General features: G+C 38.7%; 1 protein-coding gene across 2 annotated transcripts in view; it reads left to right on the top strand.

The window, feature by feature from the left end:
• Positions 1 to 12,854, top strand: part of RBM44 (RNA binding motif protein 44) — a 37,335-nt gene that overhangs the window by 3,853 nt on the left and 20,628 nt on the right. For both annotated transcript variants that reach the window (XM_087424518.1, XM_004427725.3), the window contains exon 2: positions 10,991 to 11,081. In XM_087424518.1, coding sequence (XP_087280644.1) covers positions 11,009 to 11,081 — 73 coding nt within the window. In that variant the 5' untranslated portion in view covers positions 10,991 to 11,008. The remainder of the gene's footprint in view (positions 1 to 10,990; positions 11,082 to 12,854) is intronic.

Below are 12,854 nucleotides of genomic sequence, written 5' to 3'. Positions count from 1 at the left end.
TTAAGAAGTGTCCCAAGTGACTCATATCAGGCAAGTTTGAGAAAAAGTACTCCATAATAAGATTTATGTGTTCCCTCATCATCCTCCCACCCCACTTTTGGAAATTGCTTATTTGTTGTGTGTCTTTGTTCAGCTCTGTGTCCCGAACACTTAGCATATGACTTAGCAAATAGAGGTTCAGTCATTATTGAATAACGTACTAAAGAATGTTTTTCTAGAGTAAGGTATTCTTTCCTGAAAGTGGAATGTAATTTCTTGGTAATAGAGTAGGTATATGTTTAACATCATTAGAAACTGCCAATTTCCCAAAATGGTTTTAACAATTTATGTTCTCTCTAGCAACATATGGCTTCCAGTTTGACCATATCCTCGCCAATATTTGGTATTATCAGTCTTGGGCAGGGAGGGCATTCTAGTGAGTGTGAAGTGGTGTCTTGGTTTAAATTTGCATTTCCCTGATGACTAATGATGTTGAACACTTTCTCATACACTTAAGAGCAATTCATCAATTCATATGCCTTGTGTTATGTGTATGTGAAGTAAATGTCCAAGTATTTTGTTCCTTTTTTTAGATTATCTTTAAAAAAAATTCTATATGTATGCATTCTTTACATAATCTAGATAACAGTCCTCTGTTAGATATACAAATTGTGAATATTTTCCCCTAGTGTCTGGCTTGTCTTTTCACTTTTTTTTTTCCCCACAATAAGAAAGAATGTTTGGTTTTTTTAACATTGTGAAAATTTGGGTGTACATTATTGTTTTTCATTTTCTGAGTAGACTTCATCGTGGTCATCCCGAGTAGTCTAATTATTGTCCATCACCACACATATGTGTCCCTTTACCCCTTTCACCCACCCCCCACCCCCCTTCCCCTCTGGTAACCACTAATCTGTTCTCTTTATCTGTGTATTTGTTATATTCCACATATGAGTGAAATCATGCAGTATTTGTCTTTCTCTGTCTGGTTTATTTCACCTAACATCGTACCCTCAAGTTTCATCCATATTGTTGCAAATGGGACAATGTCATCTTTTTTTAATGGCTGAGTACTATTCCATTGTATATATATACCACATCTTTATCCAGTCGTCAGTTGATGGGCACGGGTTACTTCCATGTCTTGACTATTGTGAATAATGCTGCAGTGAACATAGGGGTGCATAGATCTCTTTGGATCATTGATTTCAAGTTCTTTGGATAAATGCCCAGTAGTGGGATAGCTGGATCATATGGTATTTCTATTTTTAATTTTTTGATAAATCTCCATGCTGTTTTCCATAGTGGCTGCACCAGTTCGCATTCCCACCAGCAGTGCATGAGGGTTCCCTTTTCTCCGTATCCTCTCCAACATTTGTTGTTTTTTGTCTTGTTAATTATAGCCATTCTGACTGGTGTAAGGTGATATCTCATTGTTGTTTTGATTTGCATTTCCCTAATAATTAGTGATGTTGAACATCTTTTCGTGTGCCGATTGGCCGTCTGTATAGCTTCTTTGGAAAAATGTCTGTTAATATCCTCTTCCCATTTTTTGATTGGGTTGTTTGTTTTTTTGTTGTTGAGTTGAATGAGTTCTTTATATATTTTGGAGATCAACCCCTTGTCAGATAGGTGATTTGCAAATATTTTCTCCCAGTCGGTGGGTTGTCTTTTTGTTTTGTTCATGGTTTCCTTTGCTTTGCAGAAGCTTTTTAGTCTGATGTAGTCCCATTTGTTAACTTTTTCTTTTGTTTCCCTTGCCCAGTCAGACATGTTATTTGAAAAGATGCTGCTAAGATCAATGTCAAATAATGTACTGCCTATATTTTCTTCTAGGAGTTTTATAGTTGCAGGTCTTACATTCAAGTCTTTAATCCATTTTGAGTTAATTTTTGTGTATGGTGTAAGATAATAGTCTACTGTCATTCTTTTGCATGTGGCTGTCTAGTTTTCCTAGCACCATTTATTGAAGAGACTTTCCTTGCTCCATTGTATGTTCTTGGCTCCATTGTATGTTCTTGGCTCGTTTGTCAAAGATTAACTGTCCATAGATTTGTGATTTTATTTCTGGGCTTTCAATTCTGTTCCATTGATTTCTGTGTCTGTTTTTGTGCCAGTACCATGCTGTTTTGATTACTGTAGCTTTGTAGTATATTTTGAAGTCAAGAATGGTGATGCCTCCAGCTTTGTTCTTTTTTCTCAGGATTGCTTTGGCTATTCGGGGTCTTTTGTTGTTCTATATAAATTTTAGAACTCTTTGTTCAATTTCCATGAAAATATCATTGGGATTCTGATTTGGATTGCCTTGAATCTGTAGATGCTTTAGGTAGTATGGACATTTTTACTATGTTGATTCTTCCAACCCGTGAGCATGGAATATTTTTCCATTTCTTTGTGTATTCTTCAGTTTCTTTCAGTAATGTCTTATAGTTCAGTGTATAGGTCTTTCACCTCTTTGCTTAAGTTTATTCCTAAATACTTTATTCTGTTTGTTGGGATTGTAAATGGGATTGTACTCTTGAGTTCTCTTTCTGTTAGTTTATTATTAGTGTATAGAAATGCAACTGATTTTTGTAAGTTGATTTTGTACGCTGCAACTTTCCTGTAGTTGTTGATTATCTCTAATAGTTTTCTGATGATTCTTTAGGGTTTTCTACATCTAGGATCATGTCATCTGCAAACAGAGAGAGTTTCACTTCTTCCTTTCTAATTTGGATTCCTTTTATTTCTTTTTCTTGCCTAATTGCTCTGGCCACATCCTCCAGTACTGTGTTGAATAGGAGTGGTGAGAGTGGGCACCCTTTTCTTGTTCCTGTTCTCAGAGGGATGGCTTTCAGGTTTTCACCATATGAATGATGCTGGCTGTGAGTTTGTCATATATGGCCTTTATTATGGTGAGGTACTTTCCTTCTATACCCATTTTGTTGAGAGTTTTTATCATAAATGGATGTTGGATCTTGTCAAATGCTTTCTCTGCATCTATTGAGATGATCATGTGGTTCTTATTCTTCATTTTGTTAATGTGGTGTCACATTGATTGATTTGCAGATGTTGAACCATCCCTGCACCCCTGGAGTAAATCCCACTTGATCATGGTGTATGATCCTTTTAATGAATTGCTATATTTGGTTTGCCAATATTTTGTTGAGGATTTTTGTATCTCTGTTCATTAGCAATATTGGCCTGTAATTTTCCTTCGTTGTGTTGTCCTTGTCTGCTTTGGGTATCAGGGTAATGTTGGCCTCAAAGAATGAGTTAGGAAGCATTCCGTCTTCTTTGATTTCTTGGAATAGTTTGAGAAGGATAGGTATTAAATCTTCTTTGAATGTTTGGTAAAATTCTCCAGAGAAGCCATCTGGTCCTGGACACTTGCTTTTTGGTCCTGGACACTTGTTTGGGAGGTTTTTGATTACTGTTTCAATCTCTTTACTTGTGATTGGTCTATTCAGATTCCCTGTTTCTTCTTGATTCAGTTTTGGGAGGTTGTATGAGTCTAATAATTTATCTGTTTCTTCTAGATTATCTAATTTGTTGGCATACAGTTTTTCATAGTATTCTTTTATAATCCTTTGTATTTCTGCAGAATCTGTTATAATTTTTCCTCTTTCATTTCTAATTTTGTTTATTTGAGCCTTCTCTCTTTTTTTCTTGGTGAGTCTGGCCAAGGGTTTGTCAATTTTGTTTATCTTCTCAAATAACCAGCTCTTGGTTTCATTAATCCTTTCTACTGTTTTTTTAGCCTCTATTTCATTTATTTCTGCTCTGATTTTTATTATTTCCCTCCTTGGCTGCCTTTGGGCTTTGTTTGTTCTTCTTTTTCTAATTCTGTTAGGTGCAGTTTAAGGTTACTTATTTGAGATTTTTCTTATTTGTTGAGGTGGGCCTGTATTGCTATCAGTTTCCCTCTTGTGACTGCTTTTGCTGTATCCCGTATGGGTTGGTATGTTGTATTTTCATTTTCGTTTGTCTCCAGGTATTTTTTAATTTCTCCTTTGATTTCTTCATTTATCCAATGGTTATTCAGTAGCTTGTCTTTTCACTTTTTTAGTAGTCTTTTGATGAGCAGAAGTTCTAACATTTTGCTGAAGTTCAAATTAACGTTTTTATTAACACCTTTTGTATTCTATTTAAGAAATCTTTGCTTACACCAATGTCGTGAATATATTCTCCTTTGTTTTCTTTGAGAAACTTACAAGTTTGGTTTTCACATTCAGAAATATGAACCATCTCACTTTTGTTATTGTATATGATGTGAGGTAAGGCTCCAGGCTTTTTTCCCCATTGTAAAAATCTAGTGGTGCTAGCACCATTTATTGAATATATGCCTTAGACCTTCCTTTCCATATTGAATGGAATTAGTGCCTTTGTCTAAAATCAAATGACTCTCTTTCTGGACACTCAGAATCTGTTCCTTAATGTATTAGTCTAACATACTAAACTGCCAATACTGTAGCTTTATAATAAGTCTTGAAGTATATATCATCCAACTTTCTTCTTCTAGATTATTTTGGCTATTCTAGGTTCATTGCATTTCTATATAAGTTTACAATCAGCTTGTCCACTTCTACCAAAAAATTCTTCTGAAGTTTTGATTGAAATTGTGTTGAATCTATAGCTCAATTTGTAGAGAACAGATCTTAACAGTATTAAGCCTCTCAATACATGAATGTAGTATATCTCTCCTTTTATTTAGTTTCTCTTTAATTTCTCTTAGCAGTGTTTTGCAGTTTTCTATATAAAAGTCTTGTACATCTTTTGTTACATTTATTACATTACATTTCATTACATTTAGCTGATATTTATAACTATCTTCTTCTACTACCTATTGTATATTCCCTTGGTCTTCAGTAAGCACTTCAGCTGGTAATGGCTCTTTACCTGTTGGAGTGACCCAAACCTTTATTCCTGAAGGTTCTGGGCCATTAGTGTAGTGCTGACTGGATTGGGTTTTGGTAGTTTCTCATTTTCCTAAATCACAGGGTATGGTAATGCTAACAGACTCCCTAAGGAATCGCCTGTATTCCAAAGATACTTTTGCTTACCCCCTTTGTGGAGTAGTAGTCCAATTTCCCCTTGGTATTCCCAAGGGGAAATAACCCCAGCCAACACTGTAACTCCCTTTGTTGCCTGTTGATTCAGAGACGTGAGGAGCCCAAAGTGACCAGGTGGCAGTCTGAACTTCTAGTTCAACGAAGTCATTTCTCCTGGTGGAAGCATTTCTCCCTCAGGAACTAAGACCTTGAGGCCAGCAGAGCACAATGTTGTGGGAACAGGGAGCAAAAATTTTGCTAGTAGATTACTAGGGGTAATATTGAGTGGTGACACTCCCATTTATACCCTTTAATTCCTGGACCCATGAAGTTTGGCTATCAGAGGAACAACGCTATATATTGGATGCTGATTTAGAGCATATGCAGCCTTTTGGAGAACCTTGCCCCAGCCCTGCAAGGTATTGTCACTTTGCTGGCATTGTAACTGAGTCTTCAAAAGGGCATCTACTGTTCTATCAAGCCAACTGCTTCAGGATGGTGGGGAACATGGTAAGACAATGAATTCGTTGAGCATGGGCCCATTGTCCCACTTTTTTTGCTGTGAAGCGAGTTCCTTCATCAGAAATAACACTGTGTTGAATACTATGACAGTGGATAAAGCATTCTGTAAGTCCACAGATAGTGGTTTGGGCAGAAGCATTGCGTGCAATGAAGGCAAATGTGTATCCAGAGTAAGCATCTATTCCAGTGAGGACAAAACACTGTCCCTTCCATGATAGAAGCAGTACAGTGTAATCAACCTGCCAGGTAACTGTCTGATCACCCTGGGGAATGGTGTCATATCGGGGACTCAGTGTTGGTCTCTGCTGCTGGCAATTTTCCAAACTGGCCTTGGTGCTTGGAAGTCCATGCTGCTGAGTATATGCATAACCTCCATGCCTGCCACCATGGCCCCTTTGTTCATGAGCCCATTGGGTGATGACAGGGTGGCTGGGGAAAGAGGCTGACTGGTATCAACAGAATGGATCATCCTATCCACTTGATTATTAAAATCCTTCTCTGCTGATACCCTTTGGTGAACATTCACATAGGACACAGATATTTTCACATCTTATGCCCATTCAGAGAGGTCTACCCACATATTTCTTTCCCAGATTTCTTTGTTACCAATTTTCCAATCATGTTCCTTCCAAGTTCCTAACCATCCGGCCAAACCACTGGCCACAGCCCATGTATCGGTATATAATCACACATCTGACCATTTCTTCTTCCAAGCAAAGTGAACAACCAGGTGCACTGCCCAAAGTTCTGCCCAGTGGAGGATTTCCCTTCACCACTGTCCTTTTGGGATGTCCCAGAGAGGGGCAGGTAGTGCTGCAGCTGCCCACTTGTGGGTAGTGTCTGCGTATCATGCAGAACCATCTGTAAACCAGGCCGGAGACTTTTCCTCCTCTGTCAACTGATCATAAGGAACTCCCCATGAGTCCAGAGATGCAGCCTGGGAGAAAGAACGCAGTGTAGCAGAAATGGGGACCGTGGGCACTTGGGCCACTTCTTCATGTAACTTATTTGTTCCTTCAGGGCCTGGTTGGGCCCGATCACATATATACCGGATCCATTTGATGATGGAATGTTGCTGTGCATGCCCAATTTTATGGCTTTATGAGTCAGATAACACCCAGTTATGGGCACACACCATAATGGGCAGCTCAGGTTGCATAATAACTTGCTGGCCCATGGTCAAGCGTTCAGTCTCTACTAAGGCCCACTAGCAGGCCAAGAGCTGTTTCTCAAAAGGAGAGTAGTTATCTTCAGATGATGGCAGGGCTTTGTGCCACAGTCCTAAAGGCCTGCACTGCCATTCACCTATCAGGGCCTGCCAAAGACTCCAGACAGCATCCCCATCTGCCACGGACCCTTCAAACACTATTGGATATGCTGGATCATATGGACCAAGTGGCAGAGCAGCTTACATAGCAGCCCAGACATGTTGCAGAGCCTTCTCTTGTTCTGGGCCCCATTCTAAACTAGCAGCTTTTTGGGTTACTCAGTAAATGGACCAGAGTAACACAACCAAATGAAGAGTATGTTGCCTGTAAAATCCAAAGAGGCCCACTAGGCATTGTGGCCTGTTTCTTGGTTGTGGGAGGGGCCAGATTCAACAACTTATTTTTTACCTTAGAAAGGATATCTCAACCTGCTCCACGCCACTGGACTCCTAGAAATTTCACTGAGATAGAAGGCACCCGAATTTTAGTCAGATTTATTTCCTACCCTCTGACACACAAATGTCTTACCAATAAGTCTAGAGTAGTTGCTGCTTCTCACTCACTAGGTCCAATCAGCATAATGTCATCAATGTAATGGACCAGTGTGATATCTTATGGAAGGAAAAGGTAATCAAGATCCCTGCAAACTAAATTATGACATAGGACTGGAGAGTTGATATATCCCTGAGGTACGACAGTGAAGGTGTATTGCTGGCCTTGCCAGCTGAAAGCAGTCTGCTTCTGGTGGGCCTTATGGACAGGTATGGAGAAAAGGGCGTTTGCCAGATCAAAAGCTGCATACCAGCTACCAGGGGATGTGTTAATTTGCTCAAGCAGTAAAACCACATCTGGTACAGCAGCTGCAATTGGAGTCACCACCTAGTTAAGCTTATGATAATCCATTGTCATTCTCCAAGATCCATCTGTCTTCTGCACAGGCCTAATAGGAGAGTTGAATGGGGATGTGGTGGGAATCACCACCCCTGCACCTTTCAAGTCCTTGATGGTGGCACCAATCTCTGCAGTCCCGCCAGGGATGTGATATTGCTTTTCATTTACTATTTTTCTAGGTAGAGGCAATTCTAATGGCTCCCACTTGGCCTTTCCCACCATAATAGCCCTTACTCAACAGGTCGGGGAACCAGTGTGGGGATTCTGCCACCTGCTAAGTATGTCTTTTCCAGTTATGCATTCTGGAACTAGGGAGATAACCACAAGATAGGTTTAGGGACCCACTGGATCCACTGTGAGATGGATCTGAGCTAAAATTCCATTTATCACCTGACCTCCATAAGCCACTATTCTGACTGGAGGGCCACAGTCATGTTTTAGGTCTCCTAAAATCAGTGTTAGTTCAGAGTCAGTGTACAGTAGTCTCTGATAGTTCTGATTATTTCCTTTTCCCCAGTGTACAGTTACCTTGGTAAAAGGCTGTAAGTCCCTTTGGGGAAGGCTAGGAGAAAGATTAACATAAATTTTTATTAGTATATTTGGAGTCCTTCCTCAAGAGGACCCAGCCTCCCCTTCATTCAAGGGGTTCTGGGTCTGTAAACTGGTACAACGCAAATCTGGGAGTTGATTAAGGGGCCATGACTCTTTTTATGATTCAGGTTAGAGTTTTGTTCACTTGACCTATAACTTTTCTGCTTTTATAGATCAAATAAGAATTTAGTAGGATTAATAGAAACTCATATAGGATAGATCTTTGATGGTCTTTTCAGTTTTTTCTATGTTTGGTTTTCTGTTCAGCTTTTTCTATAAGTCTTTTTTAAAAACTATTTTCCTTGAAAATTGCCTATTTTGGTTAAATTTTCAAATTATCCATCAGAGGTGTATATAGCAATCTAAATTTTTTAAGTACCTTTTTATCTCTTGTTAAAATGCTCCTTTTATCATTACTAACTTTTGTTTCAGTCCTCTCTTTCTTAGTGAGATTTGTCTGGTATTTATCTACTTTAATTTTTTCAGAGGCTAGCTCTTGGTTTTAGTTATCATTTTTACTGTTTTTAAATTTGTCACTTCTGGGCTGGCCCCGTGGCTTAGCGGTTAAGTGCACGCGCTCCGCTACTGGCGGCCCGGGTTCGGATCCCGGGCGCACACTGACACACCGCATCTCTGGCCATGCTGAGGCTGCATCCCACATACAGCAACTAGAAGCATGTGCAACTATGACATACAACTATCTACTGGGGCTTTGGGGAAAAAAAAAAGGAGGAGGATTGGCAATAGATTGTTAGCTCAGAGCCGGTCTCCCTCAGCAAAAAGAAGAGGATTAGCATGGGTGTTAGCTCAAGGCTGATCTTCCTCACACACACAAAAAATAAATAAAATAAATTGGTCACTTCTGCTTTTGTCTTAACTAATTCTATCCCCAACTTTTTTTTTTTTTTTTTTTGGTGAGGAAGATCTGCCCTGAGCTAACATCTGCCAGTCCTCCTCTTTTTTTGCTGAGGAAGATCCATGCCCATCTTCCTCTACTTTATATGGGACGCCGCCACAGCATGGCTGGACAAGCGGTGCATCGGTGTGCGCCCGGGATCCGAACCGGTGAACCCCAGGCTGCTGTAGCGGAGCGCGCGCATTTAACCGCTTGCGCCGCCGGGCCAGCCCCAGTCCTTAACTTTTTTGATTTAAAGACTTTAGTTCTTTTCTAGATTCTTCAGTTGACTGCTTATTAATTCATTTATTTTAGTTTTACTTAATAATAAGCATCTAAAGCTATGACTTCTTTTGGTTATAAATTTGCCCAGGTCCCATATATTTTGAAAGTCTGTGTTCTCACTGTCATTAATTTTTTTTCAATTGTCGAAGTTCACACTGTTTATTAAGTGTCTAAGTCAGGATTCAAAAGCTAGACAGGCTGTCTCCATGGAGTGAGCTCTTATTTCTGCTTTATAACGTTTTCTCATTGTAGAACAGGGAGAGTGAACTTAGATGATTTGTTCAGGATCATTGATTGGAATAGTTCATTAGGAATTGTAACAAAATCAGTTCTTTTTTTCGAAACTCATCAGGAACGTTTGTAATACCTGGTCACCAGAATTCCATTGAAGATACCTAGGTTTTTAGGGGTGTAAACAGTGAAGGTAACTAGGGGCCATAAGGTTCAAAATGATTTTGTGGGTTGGCTGGACATTTCTTCTGCTGGTTTCCTCTGGGGTCACTCATGTGTCCATTGAGGTACCTTGGTTTTCCTACAAGTGACTAGCTTGGGCTTTCTCGTGTGACAGCTGGGTGGAAAGAGCCATTGTCATTAAGTTTTTTTAAACAGCTTTATTGAGGTATATTTTGCTCATTTCAAATGTACAATTCAGTAATTTTAGTAACTTTATCAAGTGGTGCAACCATCTCACCACAAAACAGTTTTAGAACATTTTAATCCCTCCAGTAAGATCCCTTATGCCCATTTACAGTTAACCCCTCTTCCCATCCCCCACCCCAGGCAGCCACTTATCTACTATCTGTCTCTATAAATTTGCTTTTTCTGTATATTTCATTTAAAGATTTTATTTATTTATTTTTTCCCCCCAAAGCCCAGTAGATAGTTGTATGTCATAGCTGCACATTCTTCTAGTTGCTGTATGTGGGACGCGGCCTCAGCATGACCAGAGAAGCGGTGTGTTGGTGCGCAGCCGGGATCCGAACCCGGGCCGCCAGCAGCAGAGCGCACGCACTTAACCACTAAGCCACGGGGCCGGCCCTGTATATTTCATTTAAATGGAATCATACAATATGTGATCTCTTATCTGGCTTCTTTCATTCAGCATAATGTTTTTGAGATTAACCCACAAGGTTACGTGTCAGTAGTTTGTTCCTTTTTGTAGCTGAAAGATATTCCCTTGTATGGATATATCCTGTCCTTGGTTTTTAATAAGTCTGCAATTTGTTTTGGAAATATTTTTGATTCAGGTTTGACATAAATAGAGTCACATTGTAGCCTTTAGTACTCTATTTTTTTTTTGGATTAAGACTTTTTTGGAGTCCTAATACATTGGTGTTTTATTTTTTTTAATGTTCCTTGGAAATTTTAGAAGAATATGTCTTGCCTGTTTAAATAGTACTGTCTTCTATGTAGCTGTCAATTCATGCTTTTAAAAAAGTTATTTAAATGTTCTATCAGTTCTGTTTATTAGCCCTCTTGTATTAGAATCTTTGACTATAATTGCCACTTTGTCAAATTCTTGTTTTTCTGATAGTTTTTTAAATATAATGCTGAGTCTAATAATAGTTCAATATTTACACCTCTTCTAGAATACACATCTTTGAGAGATGCAGACCACTGCAGTGGTGGAGACAGCTTCTGGTAAACGCTACCACAATAATGGAGGAAACATCCAGAAAGGTGAGGAGCCAGACCAGTTGCTTTTATTCTGGGCGAACAGAGATACTAAATGTAATTGGGCTAGATAGTTCCCCTCCAGTGTTGCTACTTTTTAAGCCTTCCTCCCAGTAAGGTTGAAAGATTCAGCATGTTTTTAACTTGGCAGACTCACTCCGGTGATTTTTGGTGAATATGGTCAGCCTACACAGGACCTCTCAGGCAAAGGAAAGATTTAGGGATGAGAAGGTGAATCGGAAGAGAGGGTTTCTGTCCAGCCAGGCTTTCAGGAACTGCTGACGGGTACAGTTGCCTTCAGGGTAATAAGTGGAAAGTGGACAGGTTGACCTCTGCTAACCAAATTGTATATGTTTTGTCTTAACACAAATCTGAGATTTATTTTTCTGTGGTAATTATAGAAGAAAAAATAAATAACAAGAGCATATAAAGCAAGTTGACTAAACTTTATGTGCTTATGAATATATGTGGTTTTAACTATTAAGAAGACTTTAGAATATGATAAAAAATGCTATTTCAAGTCAGAAGGGAAACAGTGGATTATTCAGCAAGTGGTATTAGGACAATTGACCATCCATTTTGGAAAAAAAATTAGATTCCTACCTCATGCTAGAGAGAAAAATTAATTCTACATAGTGTAAAAAGGCTAAGTATTACACACATTCATAGAATTAGAATAAATTATAGAAGAATACTTTTATAATCATGTGGTAGGGAAGGCCAGAGAGACAAAACCCGGAAGTCAGAGAAGAAAAGACTGATCCATTTAACTAAATCTTAATAAGCGTGGTATGACAAGATATTATAAAAAGTTAAAAGATAAGCAACAAATTAGGAAAAAGTCACTTATATTATAAATATGAAAAACAAAGAATTAGTATCTAGAATATATAATGAACTCTTATACAAATCTCTAAGAAAAACACAGTCAGAAAAATGAGTTTCTAATTGAAACTAATACTGTTCTCCTTAGCTCCAGTCCCATCTTTATAACAGCTTATTAGACATTCGAATCTGGATGTTTTATCACTAAGCTCAAACTCTCTCTTCATCTTCTAAATCAACTCTCTTCATAAAGTCCCTATCTCTCTAGCTCCAAATATTCCCATTCAATTGTAATACCAAGTTGTAAACCTTAGCATTATCTTAGTGATGTTTAAGAAGATGGTGGCCAATTGGTGAGTCATGAAATCAGTTTAGCTGATTGTGATCAGCTTTGTTTTTTAATAAAATAAAATAGACTAGAAAACACTAGAATACACTGAACATAGTTGGAGTAGTTACTGTTTTGTAAAATTTTTGTTTCACTTATACACACACTTATATATGTATGTGTGTACTGGATCTTGATATAAAACGTGTTCTTAGTCAAAAAAATATTTGAAAGCCACTAATCTCTCTCTCCCTCATGTACCATTCCTAATTGACCGCCAAGTCTTGTTGATTGTGGAACTTTTACGCTAATCTCTTCTCCAATCCCACTTCTGCACTCTTGGTCTATCTTGGTCTGTCTGCATTCTTGCTTCATTCTTACTGTTGCCAGAGGTGTCTAAACTCAATTTCATTCACATGACTACCCTTTTAAGAAGCTTTCCGTAGTCCTCTGTTGCCTTAGAGTAAGAGCCTTAGCACATCATAAAAGACTTCTTTTCTGTTCACAGCTCTTGTCATCCACATAGAGCTATTTCATTTTACAAGCTGGCTTATAATTTCCTGAAAGTGCCATCATCTTTCACACAGCTAACTTTGTACATGCTGTTTGATTTGCCTAAGATAACT

Source organism: Ceratotherium simum, chromosome 37, assembly GCF_057802395.1.
Source record: "Ceratotherium simum simum isolate JZ-2026a chromosome 37, ASM5780239v1, whole genome shotgun sequence".
Classification (NCBI taxonomy): Eukaryota; Metazoa; Chordata; class Mammalia; order Perissodactyla; family Rhinocerotidae; genus Ceratotherium; species Ceratotherium simum.
Note: the sequence above shows the minus strand (reverse complement) of the source record. Positions and strands in the feature narration are given on the sequence as shown.